General features: G+C 34.5%; 1 protein-coding gene across 1 annotated transcript; it reads right to left on the minus strand.

Annotated features, from left to right (window-relative positions):
• Window positions 1–5,658: 5,658 nt before the first annotated feature.
• Window positions 5,659–14,208, minus strand: LOC107790762 (transcription factor LHW-like). Its single transcript, XM_016612724.2, has 11 exons — window positions 13,921–14,208; window positions 11,761–12,301; window positions 11,011–11,214; window positions 9,694–9,787; window positions 9,055–9,096; window positions 8,896–8,955; window positions 7,358–8,593; window positions 7,173–7,274; window positions 6,451–6,597; window positions 6,177–6,302; window positions 5,659–6,007 (listed from the first exon to the last, which is right to left on the minus strand). Exons 2-11 carry the CDS (start codon window positions 11,856–11,858, stop codon window positions 5,918–5,920), a joined length of 2,199 nt encoding a protein of 732 aa, XP_016468210.2. The 5' UTR covers window positions 11,859–12,301; window positions 13,921–14,208; the 3' UTR covers window positions 5,659–5,917.
• Window positions 14,209–22,437: the final 8,229 nt, after the last annotated feature.

The following is a 22,437-nucleotide window of genomic DNA, read 5'->3' on the forward strand; positions in this document are numbered from 1 at the left end:
TCTATATATCTCAATCTGAATCTTTTTTCTCCTTTCCTTCTCATATACTTTCTCCGTTTCTTCCCTAATTGAAGACACTATTTAGTTATTCTTACTACTTTATTTTGGTTAAAATATTGTCTCTATTAATCATTTATGTGCAAAAAGTTACATATTGAGTTTGGTATCCCAAACTTTGTACATGATCGTTGAGATATGTTATTAGTCCTAACCAAAATTGTACATGATTTTATAAAATCTATGATGGGTCATATATGGCATGCCCTGGTTTGGCTCTTTTGATCCTAAATGATCGTAGATTCCATCTATCCATGTTGACGAGCCCTTTGACTTGATTAGGAAGTTCAGCAAAAGAGTTGAAGACATGGATCATATCATTACTATGGATGAGACTTTCTAGTTTATCAGCAGGTGTGTTCGCTTCTCTGAAACAATAGCTGATAATAAATCCATGCTCTTCAACTAAATCCTGGATCTCAGTAATGATGTTCTGAATCTTCCAGGGGACTTTCCACTCTCTTCTAATGCATCTAGTGATGAGCATTGAGTCAGTTTCTCCCAAGGCTAGCCTATATCCATTTGCAGCACACCATTTGATTCCAAAGAGCATTGATGACGCTTCTTCTAAGTTGCTAGTCCCTAGTCCCAGAGGAATAAAGTAGGCAAAAATAACTATTCCCTTGTTATTTATGACTAGGCCTCCTCCGCCACACATGCCTTGAATACCACTCCCATCACTGTTAAGCTTAACAACTTGTAGGGGTGTATGTTCCACTTGACTATTTTGGATATCCTCTACTTTATCACTGCTTCACACGCCACACATATTATTTGTCAATCTTCTCCTAGTCTTGCTCTACCAAAATTGTTATTTAGTATCTACACAAGAGTAAATAAAATATTAGTATTGTTTTTGTAAAAGGAGGGTCTAATGTTCTCAAAATTTTTGCTGCATCTTGACTTCCATAACTCCCAACAAATAATAAGAGGAAGAGTTTTGGTAATGAGTTTAGCAATGCAATTATGAGCCTTGAAGTTCCACCATTTGAGAAAGAGCATTTTGAGGTTCATGTTGTTATAGTCTATTCCCAGAAGACCAGTAAAGAATCTCCATGTCTTCTTAGCATGTTCTCCTAGGCAGAAGAGATGATCAATATTCTCAATAATAGGATTTTGATTGTTATTGTTGCAACAGTGGTATATAGGGTCAGTATCAATCCCAAATCATGAAACTCTATCCTCTGTAGACAATTTATCTTGGATAGCTCTCTATGTGAGGAAAGAGATCTTGAAAGGAACTTCATTGTGCCATACACCACTGATATATCTGTTCAATTCCTTTCTCTATCTAAAGGTATCCCAGGCAGAGCTAACTGTGAACTGTCATGTATTTCTTGGCATCCATATGGCTTTGTCCATCTTATTCCTGCATAACTTGATGTTTAGATCCTTGATCCTCCTTTAAGTTTCCTCATCTGGCTGCTCTTGAAGTCTGCTCCAGTCCCAAGTCCCATTGATAAGGACTTCATTTACTCTGATTTGGTTCTGTGTATTCCTATTTTGAATGAGTAGATAGAGAGAACCTAAGTTGGACCATTTGTCATACCAAAAGGACACATCTCATGCATCAATGCTCCATAATATGTTGTTATCCACCTCCTCTTTAATACTGCATAGAGTTTCGAGATTGGCCAGAAGTCCATTGAGCGATAGATGGATGATTATTTTAAAAATGAATTCCTTGCATGAATTATTTCCATAGTGAATTTGTAGTTTTCAGTGTCCACCATTCTTCTTACTACTTTCATTGAGAGCTGCGAATTGATCTCCACTTGTCACGACCCAAAATTCTCACCTTCGGGATCGTGATGGCGCATAACATTTCACTTGCTAGGCAAACTAACGTTAGAATAATATTAGCCATTCTTAAATAATTTTAAATTAATTAATAACAAAGAAACAAATACGGAAATAAAGTCTGAAATAAAGTGAATAATCCATAAAAATAGTGATGTCTAATTACCATCCCAGAACTGGTGTCACAAGTGTACGAGCTACTAGAATAATACAAATAAAGGTTTGAATAAAAATGAAACTGTCTGAAAGAAATACACAGCTACGATAAAGTGGAAGGAGACTTCAGAACTGAGAACGCCATGCAATTATACCTCAAGAACGCCGTGCAGCTATACCACAAGTGTCTTGTGGATAGATGAATCCAAGCAAATCCCCAAGAAGTGTAAAGTGTAGTATGAGTACAACCGACCCCATGTGCGCAGTAAGTGCCGAGCCTAACTTTAATGAAGTAGTGACGAGGCTAAGGCAGGTCACTTACATTAACCTATACGCAATAATAATAATAATAACAATAATAAAAATAAAACAGGTAACTCAATTCAACAGTTGAAGCCAACTCGACAGTCATAACCAATTATTATTTCAATCAGTTTCCGGTGCGGCGTGCAACCCGATCCCACGATATATTCATATTCAATTCCGTTGCAGCGTGCAACCCAATCCCACAATGTATTAATTTCATTTAATCTCGTTGCGGCGTGCAACCCGATCCTCAATATATCTTTTCAATCAATTCGGTTGCGGCGTGCAACCCGCTCCTCCAATATATTCATTTCAATCAATTCTGTTGCGGCGTGCAACCCGCTCCTCCAATATATTCACTTTCATTTCTGTTGCGGCGTGCAACCCGCTCCTCAAATAATATAATTTACCAATTCTTATAAAAGAAATTACTCCAATAAATGCAACAATTAATATGAAATTATAAGATAACAAGCATACAATAATTATGATTTATTCAGAAATAAGTGATGACAAGTAGCAATTAATTGTGGAAATTAAGAAGGAAGTAGGCAATTTAATAATTAGCATGTTAAATGTCAAGTAGCAATTAAGTCACATAAATCAAATAAGCATGTAGCAATTATAGCATGGATTCAAGGCATAATATTGAGCATGGAATATGAGAGAAATAATTAATATAATAATTAATTCATAATTTAAAATAATTTATGATTTTCAAATAATTATGCAAATAATTAATTTGACGACGTATAGACACTCGTCAACTCGCCTATTCGTCGTTCACATGAATTTCACATAAACAATAATTCAAGGGTTCTATTCCCTCAAGTCAAGGTTAACCACGACACTTACCTCGCTTCGCAACCAAATTCAAGATTCCAATAAACCTTTTCCTCGCGAATTCGTATCCGAAAGCTTCAAATCTAACCACAAATTTTTCACATTAAAATCCATATGAAATTACTAATTTTCTAGATTAAAATCCGAAATTTATTTTTAAAATCGACAGTAGGGCCCACGTCTCGAATCCAGAAAAAACTCACGAAATCCGAACACTTATTCCGATACGAGTTCAACCATACAAAAATTATCGAATTCCGACATCAGATTGGCTTTCAAATCCTAAATTTTCGTTTTTGAAAAGTTTTCAAAAATTCAAATTTCTTCCATCTAAATCCGAAATAAATGAGGAATATTGACATGGATTTATGAAATATAATCACTTTCGGATATAGAATACTTACCCAAGTCGAAATCTTGAAAACCCCTTTGAAATTGCTCAAATCCGTGCTTGAAATATCTAAAAATAAGAAAAAATCTCGTGACTCTTTGATTGATACACTGCGAGGGATTTTCGCTCCTACGGTGAACTTGACCGTGCCTGCGATCTCGCTTCTGCGGAGCCAAATGCGCATTTGCGCTGCCTTCCGCTTCTGCGGACGCGCGGGTGTGTTCAAGGTTCTGCACCTGCGGCTTTTTGCCCAGCTTGCCCAAGCCGCTTCTGCGGCCAAGGCTTCGCAAAAGCGAAGGCATGAGAAGCAGCAAAATTCCAGATTTTGCTTAAGTCCAATTTTTATTTCCATTTCGATCCGAATCACACTCGGGGTACTCGGGACCCCATCCGAATATACCAACAAGTCCCGAAATATAATACGGACTTACTTGGGGTCTCAAATCACGTCTAACAACGTCGAAATTATAATTTACACCTCGATTCGGACTTATGAATTTCAAACTTTTCAATTTACAAAAATCGTGCCGAAACATATTAAATGAATCCGGAATGACTTCAAATTTGGCATACAAGTCATGAATGACCTAACAGAGCTATTCAAATTTTTGGAATCTCAATCTGAGTCCGATATCAATAAAGTCAACTGCACAGTCAAACTTTGAAAATCTTTAGCCTTTAGATTTCTAGTTTCCGTTAAATAGCGATAATTTGAGCTAGGGACTTCCGAATCCAATTCCGGACATATGCCCAAGTTCCAAATCACGATACGGGCATGTCGGGACTGTCAAAACACTTATCCGAGTTCGTTTGCTCAAAATATTGACCAAAGTCAACTCAGTTGAGTTTTAAAGCTCTATTTCACATTTTAATCCATTTTTCACATAAAAACTTTTCGAAAAATTATACTGACTGCGCACGCAAGTCGAAAAATATTAAATAGTACTTTTTGAGATTTTAGAACACAAAAATAATATTTAAAATTAAAGATGACATATTGGGTCATCAGACTACTTCATGTATGTTCTCTGGAAGTATTCGACTGGGTCACGGAGCTAATGTTGAATCCGTCTGGCTGGATTAGTAGACATTTTGTTGTTTTTAATTACATTTTTGAATTGTTGAATTCAGTAGATAAACTTTAGTAGTTAAGGTGTTGTTTTGGAATTTATTGAACTTCTGATTGTAATTTCTGTTTCGGAGTAGCTGAAATATAGTTAAGTTGCTGGATGAATTTTATTCAATTCCTTGAAGTCCATTACATGTCGCTTCCTTTGCCGCTGCCGGCTCCTCAGCTCCTCCTGCCACTACCTCCAAACAACTAACAGATTCTTAAACATCTCTTTAAAAAAATTAACTAAACAACTTGTTTAACATATGTTTGAAGTGGCACATATTTATTAAAAGTATATCTTCTAATTTGTTTGGTCTTGTTTGATTGGATACAGAGTCCAAGGAAGAAGGAATTTCAACACATAAGATGAATATGCATAAAATGTCTTTACATACTGCATATTACAATGTTAAATTAATGGTAAAAAATGGAAACAAAAATTAATTTATTTTTAATCATAGAAATGTGGTACTATCCTGTTTCAGTTTATGTAAACCAGTTTGATTATCTATGAAAGAAAAGAAAAGAAAACTTTGAAGACTTTGGGCCTTAAAAATATGCCATAAGATTTGTGTGATGAAGTTCCAGGAAAAACTATGAATTGGGAGGATGATACTTTTGGTGAATTGATCATACCCCAAACCGACATAGATGAACAAGTCGAGTATATTAGGGCGTTTGAGAGCAAAATAATTCTGTAACTTCGGGAGAAGGGGTGCTCTCTAGAGGGTAGCAATTGTTTATAAAAAAAACACAAGACTCAGCTAAGTGTTACGAGACTTTTGGTTTTAAACATACATAACATTTGTGTAATCATAAAAACTTGTCACTAAGGATAAAATGAAAATTTTATTTCTTTTTAAATTTAATAAAGGTTTATTCTTTTTGAAAAATAATTAAAAGAAAATAGGTCAATATAAACTAAACTGAGAAATTAGTATTTTTGGATGGACAAAAGTTAACGGAGTGCTAAAGAAATTGGAGACGGAGAGAGTATAATACTAGCCTCGTTAAAACCAGGAGGTTCAACCTTCATAAATTCACATAGTTACATAATAATATCACACGTTCATGGTAAACTAACAGATGCAATTTGGTAGTTACAAATAATAGAATTCAAGGCCTCAACCTTGATACGAAAATCACATGTCGCATACGGCATATCTATCACATGTTCATAGCGGTATATCAACAATAGACGAGGTTCAATAGCTCCAATCATCACATCTCTTTGTGATTTAATAAACCAACTACATGTTGCGCGAAATAGAACTTGGAACCTGCTGTAAGAGCTGCATCAGCGGCCAGAAGATATCCAGTCTATGGCAGCTTCCTGAGACCTGTAAGCAAGTATAAAAAAATATTTCGGTACATGTATACTGCCATTTCCCTGATCTTGTTAATCAAGTTCGAAAATTAACTACAATGGAGTAAATGAGTGTTGCTTATCCATTCCGAAAATGGCGTTAAGAAGTTGTGAAAGGTAAAATCTATGAACAGACGGATTACCTCAACGATGAATTGAGCCCAGGTGCTCTCTGGACGCTTTTCCATCACACCCTTCAGAATCGTCAGCTCCAAACGGTGAATAACATCAGCGATTTCTAAGAAGCGTCCATGGTCGTCACACATCATCTGTTTGAAACTTATGTCAAATTTCATAATATGGATGTCAAGAATACTGATCTCTCAGATTCGTGTTATGGTCCCAGATCAGAAGATTCTTTTAGAACACCGAAAAGTAAAAAGAAACTAGGACTAGTGAAGAAGCCATATGATATACCTCTATAAGCATGTGTCCAGGGTACTCCAAATCTTTGACCATTATAGGGCAAATCTGGTCCTCACTTCCCAATTCTTGAGCCCAACTGGTGCCTCGTTGAACACTAGTTTTTACTTTAGGTGATTGGAGGCTCTTGTCAGGGGCTACCTGCCGTGCATTTATGGATCAATGAAATTAAGACCTGACGAAATATTGGACCCGCAGAAAAAGAGAGTGTGGTATTGCATTCATGGCCTGTTTCTTTTTCTTATTGTTAATGGATATGAATTTATCTGAAGACAAACCGCACTGCATTCCTTCTTGTAGTTGCTTTCTAGTTGTTTACTCATAATAATAGCGCTAGAAAGAGGGTGCGATTTTGCCATAATATTTTTAATAAAACTTCAAAAAAGAAACAATTCCCAACAAAAACAACTAAGTACATAATAAATACTCCCTCCGTTTCAAATTAGATGAGGTACTTTCCTTTTTAGTCTGTTCCAAAATAAATGACACATTTCAAAATTTGGAAATAATTCAAACTTTGAACTCTTCATTTTACCCTTAATGAGAAGCTTTTATAACTACCCAAATGGCATGGCCCCACAAAGCTTTTACCCCTTAAGTTTTTAAGACCACAAGTTTTAAAAGTCTTCTTCTTTTTCTTAAACTCCGTGCTTAGTCAAACTATATCATCTAAATTGAAACGGAGGGAGTAGCTATATGAACCACGGAATGCTTACCTCTTTCTGAGTCTGGCACCTTAGTTTATCAGCCTGATCAGTAACACTTAGCAGAAACACCATGTGCTTTATGGTTTTATGTAGTAAACCATCAATGCTACACTGCAATGGGGAAACAAAAAGTTAATTTAAGCCAAGGTACAAGGAAAGTACCCTAATAGAACTAAGGTGAAATTAGCACTTACTTTGGCGCCATTAGGGACAAGTTGTCGCAACTCCTTAAGCCGATCCTGAATTAACTGCCTATCTCGTGGTCTGGGCCTATGACTATCACCAGACCGTCGTCTTTTCTTGTTGGTATTAGATATTTTTGACTCCTTACGACAGCTCAGAGAGCTAAAGACTTTCGACTGATGCTGACCCTCATTAAATGCACTGACAACACAATCAAATGAAGAAGCAGAAGGCGAACAGTTAGTCAAAGCATATCTATCTGCCCCAGCAGAAGCCGATGTAAGAGAGCTCCATGTAACTGTGTTATCTCCAACCAAAGCACTTTCTGTTGATTGGTTTTTCCTTTTGCAGAAAGGAACAGGCTTTCCTAATGGCATGTTTAACGATTCCAGACCAGTCATTTTGTTGAGTGAACTGGCAACTACAGCTTCCAGAAGATTCTCTGCATTATCTTCTTTCAGACGCCATCCATTAGATTCCCCGAAAGATGGCTCAATATTAAACATAGGATCAGCAGTATAGATGGATTTGCTAACAGTATTCTCGCTAAAGCCAGACAAGTTGTTGTGAATTGTACTTCCAAGGGCTTTGTATAGTTCACATTCTGTTGGATTTCCGAGAATAGTGTCACTGCAATCCATTCCAAGAGATTGTGGATCTAGCACGTCTCCGTCAAAGTAAAAATCTAGCTCACTGGAAGCATTAACTCCACCGACGACATTGCAGCTAGAGTAAGAAAAGGTATCTACATCTTTTGCATGGCAAGAAGATCTATCCAAGCTGTTTTCTGTTATCCCTGATTTATTATCATCAGAATATTCATGATTGAGTTGCTTCACTAGATTAATCATGTCTGCATGTTGCATTTCAATTTTTCTTTCACTTGCATTTTCTAGGACATTTAGCACGTTTTCATCGAACATACCAATTTTGCTTTCATTGGCATTCTCAAGGACATTTCGCATGTTTTGTCCAGATAATTGAAAGGGATGTTGAACCTCAATTAATGAAGTCATCGGAAATGCAGTTGATAACTTGTGATCTTTCAGAATTGCTATATCAGCAGCTAAATCATCTTCATTAACCTTATTTGTGGTAGTTTCAGATAGTATATTCAAACTCTCTGAGAGACTAGACTGTAGAAGAAATTCACAGTTTCCTCCACCAGGTAAAAAGTTCTCCACAAATTTGAAATGGGCATCAAGTTCTTCAGCAAGATTGGTAACCATCTCCACGTTTTCAGCTACCTGATTTTTTGAAAGAAATACAGTATCGTCAATCGTGTGAATGACTGTAAGAAGATACCACAACATGTAAGCACATATACAATGCAAGGGAAAGAAAAAGTAAATGAGGCATCATGTAGTTCTATGGCCACCCCAAAGCTTAGAAATCACGATGAAATATTATGCTAAAGTTACATATGCTGCTTAAGTTTCCATTAGATAAGTATCAGACACAACTTCAAAATTCACATTGGCATTTGGCAGAAACAGATCCAATGAAGGCCTGCAATATTGAAAATATTGTGATATCAAAAATGACACACCGTTTCCATTGATCCTAGTTGCAGAACACCGTGAGGAATACAAGGTACCAGCAATATAGTCTGAAAAAGAAAGATATGTTAATGATTAATTTAAGGAATACTGTAAACACAAAAGATGAATAAAACCGCCTCAAATTTAAGAATGCTAAATAAATTCACCTTAATGCCAGCAACAAACTGAAGCAGCCACTCATCTGGACACTGCAACAAATTTCAATCATTCAATTTATCAACTACGCTTCAATCCAAGAAGTAGATTTGAGAAATTAGTTATCCATAAAAAAAAGGGCACCCCGGTGCACTAAGCTCCCGCTATGCGCAGGGTCTAGGGAAGGGTTCCAAATTACTTTGTTGTACATTAACAGGAGAGCTCCAAATTAGTTATCCACAACTACCATTAAAGAAGAAAGGTTATGCAAAGAGATCAAAAAAGGGTAGCTCGGTGCACGAAGCATCCCGCGTTCACACAGGTTACCGGAAGGGCCGCACACCAAGGTGGTATAGGCAGCCTACCCTACTGCAACCATCAGTGGCTGATTCCATTACTCGAACCCGTGACTTATAGGTCACACGGAGACTTTATCCGGTAAAATAAAAAAAACGGAAAACTTTATCCGGCTAATTTTTTTTGGGGGGGAGGGGGGGGGGGGAGGGATTAATAATAAAGCTACATCAATTTTGGCCTCATTAACAGTGTGTTTAAGTGTAACATGGGCTCCTCTCAATTGAGAAAAGGACAAAAAAGTTAATCAATGAACTACATTGTCCAGAAGCGAAAATGTCAAACGTCATATATACCTCAGCAACAGAACCAAAGCTGAGCTCTGCAGGTGCTATACCGTCGGAAGAAATCCAGTGTGGGATGCACAAAGAAGCCACTTCACCAACCACCCTGTTTCATTTTCAACAAAAGACATATATAATAAAAACATTATAGTTGACTCTTGGTCTCATACAAACAAAGGAGATGGACTACAAAAAGTAGCTCTCAGCTTATCAGGATCATGGTTAAGTATAAAGATGATAACCATGCAATGGGGATCCAAACCTGACCATACGTCTAGGAGTAAGCCAGGTAAATTATGCAAGCGGTAGCTTAAACAACCATCAAGAATAGAGAGAAAATGTTGGTTTATCATTGCAGAAATTCACAGATCAGTATAGATTTCACTCATCCAATGTGGTGGCATATCGGATCTGAAATGTGTGCGACAGTTATTTCGTAGTTATATCCACTCTGATCTTTCCATAAAACAGGCTTCAAGCACCAGTAAATTCTTGATCTGTCTATAAGAGATAAATGGTAAGCACATTTGCTTCTGACAAAGATCATGGTTATTGGCTAGACCCTTCTTTCTCTTTTCCCTCCAACAAGCATTGGGTTACCTTTTTTAAGATGATGCACACTCGATAAGTCACAAATGTCTTCTTAATCACAAACATTAGCAGTTTATTAGGAGAAGCTAAGTCAGTCACTTTATTTTTCCTTTTATTTTTTACAGGGAGCTAGTTTTCTGTGTTTATCCACTTGATAATTTATTCAACAGTACCAGTACAATACATTCAACAATTTGTGACTCCCTTTGGCATACACTCACTTGCCATCACCAAGAAAAGCAAGATTTTGGTACATTTTGCAATCGAGAAATCTCCACTGGCACAGGTGCTATCTGAGGAAAATTAGCTAATCTAAATTTACAAAATATTATAGAGAATTCGTTGGTAGAATGGGAAAAATCGGGGAAGAAGGGAAGACAAGGAATGAATGGAAAGATCGAAAAGTTGGAAGTGGAATTGGCTACACATTTGTTCGAACAAAACAAAGAATGAAGCTAAAGAAACCACATTTACATGATGATGAAATGGCCAACACAACTTTATGGGATTATGCTCTTTCAGAGCAGTAGCTCCCCTAGAGAAACTTTACAGTCTTAGAGTGACACTATGAAGTAACTGGAGGACAATATCAATGGCCTGAATCTTTTACCTCCAGCCCACAACATCTAGCGAACATGTTAGCGAGCTAAAGTCATTTTTTATGAATGCCTAATTATGCTACTATAACAAATTCAAGAAATAACAGAAACCAGAAAGAGATGGAAATCAATGATCTACCCTTTTCCTGCAACGTGATAAGTACTTGACATCTCAGCCATGGCTAAGCCAATTGGATGTTCACCCAAATTTCCAATATGTGATCTTGATCCACAGTTTGGGAATAACTCATTCAAGGTTTTGCTGTAATAATTGCCTATTAGACTTCTGTAAGGTTCTCTAGCACAAGGAATGTCCAGATATCCATCTTCCCATGTCAAAATCCTGCCAAAATAAGTCGAGCCAATGTAAGTGAGCGACCAGTTTCAACCATTCAGCTTGTACACAGATTACAAACCACCTAAGACCAAGTCCTCGGAAAAAACAAAAAGCTGCTCTAGTGAAATGCTGCTAATGCAATACATTTTTAATTCAGTTCATGGAAAAACAAGGGCAAAAGGAATTCCAACAATACGATACAAAGGGAAAACAATATGTAGAAAGACAAATAAGACAAATATTAAACAAATACATAGAGACGCCCATACTGTGGGCTGCAAAAGAAATAGAATGAGAGTAAGCCGTTGCATATACAAGAAGATGGATGTCATAAAAAAGGTGTATAGCATTTGTATTTTCTTCCGTTGGAATTTCATGCGATCCAAATCAAGTAAGCTGGCTAGCGAAGCATAGGCTTGCCAACCAGAAAATAATTCAGAGATACATAGGCTTTCCTCGGAAATATACTTCTCTTATTTTCTTTTTTCTGTTCTTGTTTTACTAGATAGGAAACTGAGCTGTCACACTGGAATAGGCGAAGAAAGAACTTACGTAGCATAACCGTGCTGAAGCTTCCAGAACACTGCGTAGTTCCATGGAGGTTTGGAGCAGAGACTTTGCAGCAAATGCCTCAAGGAAGCAGCTCTCATTCTTCTTTATTCTAAATAATAAATCAAAAGCTCCAAAAATTCAGATAATAGCAACACAATTTACCATCAAATCGCTGACTAACTTCCACGATATGATCCTCGTCCAGCCTGAACTATAAACAAACCAGCTCTGCGCTTCATTGGGGGCTCGGTTGAAGTCAAAAGTAACATATCCATTCTTTTAATGATCTCTCCAACTATCAAAAAGCAAATTGATGCAAAGGGCATAACAAATGGATTTCAAGCTAGAAATTAAGAAGAAAGCATGGCTGAGAACGCGTCCATCACTTCAACACCGATAGAGAAGCAAATAATGCAGTAAATTCTGATCAAAGGACAAGAAAAGCAGAGAAGAAGCCTCCAATCCTATCCAGAGCAACTTGGTGCTTCCACTAAACAATCAAGAGAGAAGCCAAAACTCAAAGCCAGAGGCACAGGATAAACTGTAAAGAGAAAATTTACACGATTATGACAAATCCTCCAGATAATCAAAATACATAAAGTCAAAAAATTAAATATACAATAACAATTTTCTCTTTAGGGAGGCATAATTGATTATATCAACTAAGACATATCTTTCTTCAGAACTATTTCTGGTCAACAACTATGATACAGTCAATATTTCAATCTACTAGTTTATTCCCGACTTCCCGTTGATTTATAGAGAACAGACAAATTATTTTGGATTGTAAAAGAATTAAGGCCGGAGGTTAAAGAGATTTAATACATTTGTTCAGAAAAAGTAGATTCCAGTTTAATTGAAGATATCAAGTTTCGAAGTGAAGGTTTGCAACAATTCTGCACCTTTTTTGTTGGATGAAACAATGATAATTTATTAACAAAGCATCCAGAAGTTGTACAAAACTTAAGGAGGTAATAAAATACAAAAACTCATGTACAAATGTACATTATTTACATCCCAATTTTACATCAAAAAAAAAAAAAAAAAAATATCAGAAAGGCATTTAGCTTGTTGCACATACTTTATTTTGGACTAAATCAAAAACAAGAATTGACTTACAATGATCGATACAAAGGAAAATCACAATCTACCGCTAAAAACCAAAGCAAAAAGTTTACTCAATTTTGTCAAAAGAAAATACTTTTTTTTAAATTTCTTGGAATTTGTATCCTACTTAGACCAAGTAAAAAACATGAAAGCATTTCTAAAGTTCTATCTTTCTCTCATTTTGCACTAAATCGTTGCACCTTAATGGATATATACCAATTGTTCTAAAATTTAATTCAGACTAGCTTGTAAAATTTAAGCTGTTAAAGAGATTGACAGCAGACTCTTTAATATTTGGTGCAATAATCGAACACAAATCATTATTTGCAAATACTTCACTATTTGAATTTCATGTGAAAATATTAAAATAGGATTAAGTTATATACGCTATACACAGTGTAAAAAACATTCAGTGAACTTAACCTGTGACAGCACGTTAGTTACAATTTTTACCAGATTATGAATTACACCTTATCAAGAGATTTAGCTGTAATTACCTAATAAATGACCTGATTTTATTATTTTCTTTTACACTGACAGTGCATAGAACTTAAACTCATTAAAATAATGATATTAAGATGTATTTTAAGTGAAAATACTGGTATCTACACTTAAATTTTCAACTTTCTTATAACGTTTTTGAACTTCAAGTCCAAACACAACTTCATCCCCGCTTATTTTTCAAGCTCAACAACAATTACTTATTTTTGTCAGCTTCAACTCAAAATATTGTGCAAATGCCTATTTCGTTTCAATCAAAACGATAGTATACAATTGCGGCACACGAATGAAAACTTCTAGTCTAACAAAATCGATACAAAAAATTTAAACAAAGGATTTAAATTATATACACTTATAGTTTAAAGTTTTTTTTAACGCTATCAGTGAATTTTAACCTATTATTACTTTTTATCATATTATCACTTAATGTTTATCAGAAGATTAACTTGTAATTATACAATAAGTAGTGATCTGATTGTGTAAATACTTATCTATGAAAAAAAATCGATAATTACAAAAAGGGAGAGGAATATAAGGTAAGTGAAAACTCACAAATTGTTATGATGAAAAAGAGCAGCTTAGTTAGCTTCAAAGGAAAGAACTTTTGTAAACTTCGAATTGTTTAGCGTCCATAACTGCAACACTTCGAATTGAACTCCTTCCGCAATTAAGAAAGTAATGAATGAAATGAATCGAAGTTTCAAGAGACGAAGAATGATACGGAGCTCATTTTCCGGCAGTAATAATCACACTGTTGTGTTGCACCCGAAGAACAACGAGCAGAGAGAGAGAGAGAGATGATGGCTTTGGGGAAAGCGTGAAATGACTTTTGAGAATTCAGAGCGAGGGTAGTATTTGGTGTATAAATAAAGGCGCTAAGAGCCCCACCCCCACTAGTGGGTGAAAAAGATTTATCCAAACTAGTACTAATTTAACTTTAAGCCTCTTTTAAAAATTATATATTATATATTTTTACAGTCGTACAAATATTATACCAAATTCAAGATTACAGTTTTCAAAAGTTATTTTCACTTTCTCAAATTTCGTACTAAATCAAATTATATCACGTAAACTGATACGGAGATTATATGAAATGACTATACACCTTAATATGTTTGATTAAGTAAAAAAAATTGAGGAAAAAAAATATCTTTTAAAAGTTGTGGTCTTAAATATGTCGTGTATTTATATAATTATAAAAATATGTCATCAAGTATAAAATGGAAGCTTAAAGTTAAAATATTTTTATATATAAAATATATTTTTTTTTAACAATATAAGAAAGAAGGTGTTAATATAAAATAAAATACATAGGTGGAGCCGTATTTGTTCTTTTTCATTTTTTTTCTTCCTTTTATTGTACTTTACCGTCTTTGTTTGATGTGCTTTTATGAGTTTTTCGCCAAAAATATTTCTTCAACTATATTCAAAGTTAAATTGTATCCTTATATTACTATAATGAACAAAAAACATTCCCAACGATCTCAAAAGTTAGAATTCTATCCTCTTCATGTCACACATCCCTTTTGATTGTGTTATTTATGTTTTGATTAATGTTAGATAAAATCATAATAAAGATCTTTTTATTTAAAATTTCGTCTTACTTCAAAACTCGAACTCAACATTATGATTAAAAGAGAAGAAATTCAACCTTCCTACGACAATGTTCGGCTATATATATTTGACTCCTGAGTGCCCTTAGGGGTCGTTTGGTTCGAAGACAAGATTATCCCGGAATTATAATCTTGTTATTAATAATTTCTGACTTATTTAGTACCGGTTAATATGTCAAAACTCTATTTCCTAGCCTTGTCATATCCTTTTGTGCTATTTAATGCTAATTTAATTTTGTTGAAATGACTTTGAATTATTATTGCAACTAGTAATATACTACAGATCAATTTTTTATAAACCAAAAATTTTAGATGATAATTCTCATCTACTTAATGCATAGAGATTAAAAATAAAAATGAGTTAGAATTATTAATTCAAATCAAATATTCTAGCAAAAAGAAAAGCTATAGTTTAGATTAAAGTTTGGCTGGTCAAAGCCATTAATGTAGAAAATGTTTATTTCAAAGTTAGAAAGCAGTACTATTAATGCAGATGAATTCATAAGTAATTTTTTTGCATGATTCGCATTTTATTAGTATATCCAGCTAAGAACACTACCAAATTGATAATTAAATCAAATTAAACATATAACAATTAACATCAAGCTCAATAGAAGTTGAACTTATACTGTAGGTACAACTTGCTAGTATTTTATCAAGTCAACTTACCAAGTATATATTATAAACATTAATTTCCGTCGAAACCATTCTGTAATGTACATTTGTTAGTCCTTCAAAACATAGAAATAATTTATTTTTCGCAGTCTCTAACTGTTAATTGCAAAGGATAAATTAATTAATCAGCTGATCTCCACGAGAAACAGTACACTACGTATGTTCTCTTATCGTTGAACACCACGTGTAATAGATATCTATACTTTATTTTAAATAATGGTTTGATGTCAACTTAATAATTTTATTTTTATTTGGTTGACTAGTTAGAAAACAACTAGATTCTCATTTATACTTTTATTAGGGTTAGCATGGGCTGTGGACAGGCACAGATGCACTCTTTTGATAATGTATATGGCCATATCTACAATTTTCGTGTTGACTCACTTCAAATCATGTTGAGGATATTTTTGGATCAAAAGATGAACGGGAGATAAGTTTAAACTATTTACCAAATAATAGGGTAATTTTAACCTTTTTCCGTTAAGGCAATCAAGTTCCGTAGTCTTTGTTTTTGCTCCAACGCGGTACTAGGAAGTACGAGTGTCAATGGATATTTAAAAACAGAATAAACCAACCGAATCGATTTTTAGGTTTCCTTTAATAAAATCATAGATTTTTTTATAAATTTATAACTGTATTGATAATTAGGGTAAATTTTTTATTTTATGAAAATAAATTGAAAAAATACCGAACCGTACTGAATAAATTTAGTGGGAAAAATATATTTATATATTAATATTAAAAATAATAAAGCATTAAATTTTTCCTTGGGCCTTGAAAATATAAAAACGGTTACAAGCCAACAATTAATTAAACCCAAAATTCTAATTCCCAAACCTATTATATTACTCCTATTGAAACTAAATTATTTTCAGCATATTCACTAGCAAGATACAAGGTAATCTAGCGATTATGAGTAGCAAACTACAATGTATTGAATTTTTCGCATGATTTAAATTTATATTTTTAAATATTTAATGTTCTATAAACTTTATTCTTGAGTCTCATCTTGCTTAATATCTTTCCAAGCGTGTGATTTATATTTTCTTTGTGTTTGCTTAGTTTCTTTTACGATGCTATACAATAGTTGATGGATCTATACTCTATGGTTACACAATTTTAATTTTTCAAATGCATATGAGACATGTACATAATTAGTAGTATACAATGATATCTGCAGATTGCATTAATTGACTTGAATTTATGGATCCACTTAATTAGAGGTGAATTCAAGAGTTTAAATTTGATATGTTTAACTTTTAATGTTCGTGACACCAAATTTACTATACTTATAAAATTATGAGTTCATATTTAATATTTGTTAAAATTTTATCGGGTTTTCACATATCTATACATGTGTTTTATATTGAAAATCTTTAATTAGAATGAACTTGTCGCCAAAGAACTGCATCTGCCGTGATTTATATATAATTGTAAGCAGTTAGGGAATGAATGAAAGAAGGAACTTCAATAACGTTGAAATCTATCCACCTAATTAGTACAAGGTATTGACATTGTTACGACCATTGTAATACAACTCCAATCTCGATTCCAAGTTCTTAGCTTTATGTAAATTGGCTGGCATTGTTACGACCATTGTAATACAACTCCAACCAATAAATTGGCTGGCAATTGTTGAGCAAATGTTAGTTGACTTTTTTATTTTTTTTTAACGTTCGGGTAAGTGGAGAAAAAAGATTAATAGCATGCATCACTAACAACAATAATGATAATTATGTCTTGAATTTTTTTCTTGTATTTTTAAGAAATTCATTGTCCATATAGGTTTAAAAAATCCATTGTTCTAATAGATTTGGGGAAAAAAGATTTATTGTCCTTGTAGGATTGGAAAAACTTTTCTATTGTAAGTTTAGACTACTTGGAACCTATACATAATTGGGGTCGTAGTTGGAAACTTATTGTACTGTGTTTTTCTTTTTATTTATAGTGAAAAACTTTCTTTGCTTCTCCCCAAGAACTAGACTTAGCCGAACCTTGTTAAATTCTTGTGTTATTTTTTCTCTCCTAACTTTGTGTGTGATTTTGTGCTAGTTAACACACATTCTTCTGCAACAAATAAGCTACATGAATTTGGTAAAATCAATTGGTTTGCATGTTATATTTTGCCATTAGCTGGGGAAAGTATATACTCTCTAGCTTGTACTAATAATTGTGTTTTCTATTGATAAAACCTTTCCAAAACCAGCTACGAACTGACATGTATGCATGTTTAGTTTTCACTAGTTTTAGGATACACGCGATGTGCGTATACCTTATATGTATTAGTATAACTTTTTAAAAATTTAATAATTAATATTAAATAGTATATATGAGTTATAAACTAAAATTTAAAAAATATAAGCTTTTGAAAATGATAAATATTAATCCTATTTAGTTAAGAAAATAACGGATGACCTAGCCAAGCTTAAAAATAATTCAAATAATTTTAAATGCTTAATGATCTATCATGTATCCCCTTCTTTTGTCTTAACTTCGTATGAAAAGGATTTTATAGGTACTGTATATTCTAGACATGTCAACTAAAAGAAAATTTGCGACAGATAAATTTTATAGCTAAGCAGTGAAACTCTGTCGCTCAATAAAATATAACGACCAATTATCAAAATTCCTATCCAATTCAAGGTCCTATGTATTAGTTATAATATCCTTAATATCATTAAGTGAATATAAAGAAGAATAGAGATCTCATTTTGATCTTCTTGCAATATCTTACTGAATTTAGTTATTATCACCATCTTCTAAAACAATGCGATCATTAAGAAGTTATATAAAAGTGTCAAATATAATTCGTATTTAAAAAATTAGAAGAAATAGAAGTGGTTAAAAAAGAAAGTGGTCAACACCACGTTACCTTTTTTTTTTTTTTTAAATGCTTGGATGGTTCCTTTTTATGTAGGAAATCAAATAAGGAAATGTTTTTAAAAACTTAAAATTGTATTTAAATAAGGAAATGTTTGATAGTAAAAATTATTAGTTAATTTTTAAATCTTAAATATTAAAAAAATAATAAAATGACTATTTTGTCAACTGTGAACTCTATTTAAAATGATAAAAAAAGCGAACAATTCGTACTTTTAATATAGTATAGATAGATAGATAGATATAATACTACTTTGCAAAAGTTATTTTGAAAACCATTTCCAAAACCTAAAACCCTATCCACACTAGGTTTTCATAACATTTATCGCAATTGATCTTCAAAATACTTTTTCAAAATAAACGATGATTTACGACCATTTGAGCGCATACACTTTAGCTAATGGGCTGCTCTCTTTTTCTTTTAATTGTTTTTTTTTATTTAATTTTGGGTTATTTAACAAACCATTCAATTGACCCGACCTAATTCACATAAAAATTTAGTTCAATGCTAAAATGGATGACGACTTGAATGATTCTTTTTTATGGGATTTCTACGGAATACATTTCTTGAAAGCTAAATATTAACAAAAAACCATGACAAAAAGCTATCGCCAAAAGGCATAAAAAATTAAGGGAGAAAACTCCATTTTCCATTAAATATTTGGGTGAAAGTGACCTTATCACTACATGTTCAATGTATTTCACCCAGTCCAAATTGTTTTACATTTCTTTTTTCTTCTTTCTCTATTTTCTTATACTCTTTCCTCGGATCCCCTTTTCTCAAAAGGCAGAGTTTGTTTAAAGCATAACCAAAGGTCAATAATTAAGTTGTGGCGTCATTAGATTTCAATTTGCAGCTTAAATAATGTACCAAATACTAAAATTTATTGTTTACACTTCTACCTTATTGTCGTGTATTTTGCTTCCTTTTCTGAGTTTCTGAGACGGAAACTCAGAAAGAGACTGGAGAAAAAGTTATTAACAATTTCATATCATCTTTGTTTCGATAAAATTGAATAAGACCGACAAAATAGATTGAAACAATAATTAATGATGTGATTTATTTAATTCGTATTTCCTGATTGGCAACTGACCGATAGCAATTAAAAATAGATTACCAAGTAGAAAACTACCTTCCTTGCCCTATCCCCTCTCCCCTTTTTTCTGTTTCCTATAGTTACGTTCACCGACAAAATCACCAAATTGAAAATTGAAAATAAAAACAAAGAAGAAACTAGTATTGACTAATCACTTATTTTTAGTGTTCATGTGGACAAACAGAGATTTTGGTGAGAGAAAATGAATTTAATTACCTTATTTTTTTACCAGTAAATTCAATTAAATTCAACTTAGCTCAATTCTATGTCTAGACTCTAAACCTAGAGACATTTTAGGTGCAACAAAAGCATGTCTTAATTATTGGATGTTTGCCGAGGACTCCCATGGCCCTACTCTACCGCTGAACTTCTTAAGTAGTGCCACGTACTCTATTACTGATAATTTTTAGTAGCATTTTATAAGTAAAAAAGTTATCGGCATTGATCAATTATATCATATCATATTAATTTATCATAGTTAAGTAATTTGATGACAAAAAATATAATAATTAATTATAATTAAACGAGAGAAATCTATATGCAGACATATATTATGCTTCTAAGTTTTATTGTTTCCTTCTTTTTGCCCTTATCACATGGGAGTAATAGTTATTTGTGAACAAGGAGGTTCTACTTAGAGAGTTGACACCAAAAATAGCACAGTAAAAGTGTTTACCCTAAAAATCGGATAACAATTAAATTTGTATATAATTTTAAGGATGCAATACAATACGATAAATTAGGTTAGAATGAACAAATAGAAATACAGTAAATTCAAACCACGAGAGGAGGATGATTCCAGCTTTATTGAAATATTCACCCTCAATCCGAGCTCACGGTGGGCGATATTGATGAATGAAAGAAAAATCTTAGAATAACAGTGAAAATAATAGTATATTGCCTTGGAATGCATGTTACAATGTGTTTAATTAATGATCAGACCCCCTTTATATAGTCGAGGAATCTTACTCTAAGTACAACTCTATAAAAGGTAAAAAATCTTCTGTTTAACTGATTGCTGGTTTTACATCGATACGTATCGAGATCCACGCCATGATATCCGTCCGGTCGCGGATATTATGCCCTTCTATTGGTCGTGCTTGATTGCCAGACAATGTTCTCCGAAGTCTCTCAGTGTTTGGATCGATCTCGAATCATGACCCCGATATTCTCGAGGGCAGGCAATCAGCCCCCGGACTCTGACTCGATGAGACCCTTGCTTCGATTCTGATCCTTCGCGATCATATCTCGAGCTCGTTTTACACTGTTGGAGGCCAGAGTGTATCATGAGCTCGGTTTTTACCCGTATACAGATAGTCCCCTCATTTCTCGGACAACAAGCTGACGAGAAACGACATGAGCATCCCTATTCCTTCTTCAATACACCGTGACATAAATGACAAAAAGACCGAAATGTCTCGTCAGTAATGTCATAATGGCATTAAATGCGTGTCAGCCGCCGATCGGCTGTCCCTGGAGGCGAAATGTCGCGGAACCACTATAAATGGCCCCTCTTTTGTTCATTTTTTTACTTTACATCAAACCGTCTACCCTCGTACCCTCAAGATTTCACTACTCTTTTTCACATTCTAGCATTTTTACCTCCGTTATTCGAGATTCCTTTGAAATTTCTACTCATCATCCACTCAAGGCAACACATCTGAGCTTCCAGATTTCAACCTTTTTCTATCTCTTTCAAGCTTTCCCTTATAACAATGGCAAAAACCTCAAAATATGTTCACCAAAAGGTTGCTTCTACCTTCCAAACGACTTCCGGAACCAATGAAACCACTTCTAATGTGGTCGACCTCGGGAGATCTGCTGCTAATGTGGTCATCGATGAACCGGCTTCTGAACCTCCCTTGAAGATGTTCATTCCCGGGGGTTGTTCGGTTGCTGATGACTTCAAGGTCGAGAAACCCTCCTTGGTGCAGGGTCGGTATGAGGAGGCATCGAGATTTATTTGCTCGATCACCGAAGATGATTTCCCCATTAGTCCGAAAGGACTGCAACTGGGCCGATAAAGACATAGTGGTCCCCGACTCTGAGGAGCCCATTACTACACATGTTGAGGGATACCTAAGTGTCTACACTTATCTCTTTACACTGGGCCCGGTAGATCCGGTCATCATAGACTTCTACAAGAGGTACGAGGTATGTCTCGGCCAAATTCACCCTTCAATGTGGAGGATCGTGATCCTCCTCTAATTTTTTGTGAATAAAATCGATTCCTGGACCTTTACCCTCGATCATCTGCTCCGTTTATATAGTCCCCGAATATTCCGGGGGGAGGGGGCTGATAAAGCTTGCTCGCCGGGCCAGCAAAGTCCCATTTTCGAGTATCGACGAGGACCAGGAACGAGGCTGGCAGGGTCATTTTGTCCCGGTGAAGACCTTAAATTTGATTCCGGCCGAATTCAGGCCATTCCCCGAGAAGTGGAATGGATCACGTAAGCAAAACTTTCCCTCGAATATTAATTTTGTGTTCATCTCTAATTTTTCTCATTGGTATTCGTGGTGGTGCAGGTGTCACCCGAGTTCCAAATGCCGTCCCTCGACTCAAGGAGTGGGTCTAAGGTATTGTCTTACAAATGCCCTACTCCGAGCGCTCGTGGCGCTAACTCTCGAAGGGACGTTGGGAGGCCCGTTCCCATGGTAAGATTTCTTTCCTGAGTAGGTTGAGTTAGGTTTCTTCTCTTAGTATTACATTCTTATTATTTATTTACTTCTCTTTTGCAGGTTTGCCAAAGAACATCGAGCTTAGGCCCTCGGTTAGGAACGAGGACTTACCTGTCGATTCTTCC

The sequence above is a fragment of the Nicotiana tabacum genome, chromosome 2 (genome assembly GCF_000715075.1).
Source record: "Nicotiana tabacum cultivar K326 chromosome 2, ASM71507v2, whole genome shotgun sequence".
NCBI lineage: Eukaryota > Viridiplantae > Streptophyta > Magnoliopsida > Solanales > Solanaceae > Nicotiana > Nicotiana tabacum.

Coding starts and splice junctions, on each gene's coding strand:
- LOC107790762 (XM_016612724.2), bottom strand. CDS start 11,858: ATGAGAGCTGCTTCCTTGAGGCATTTGCTGCAAAGTCTCTGCTCCAAA. Junction 9,788..11,010: donor TATCACGTTGCAGGAAAAGG/GTAGATCATTGA, acceptor AAAATGAAACAG/GGTGGTTGGTGAAGTGGCTT. Junction 6,303..6,450: donor CTGGACACATGCTTATAGAG/GTATATCATATG, acceptor AGTTTCAAACAG/ATGATGTGTGACGACCATGG.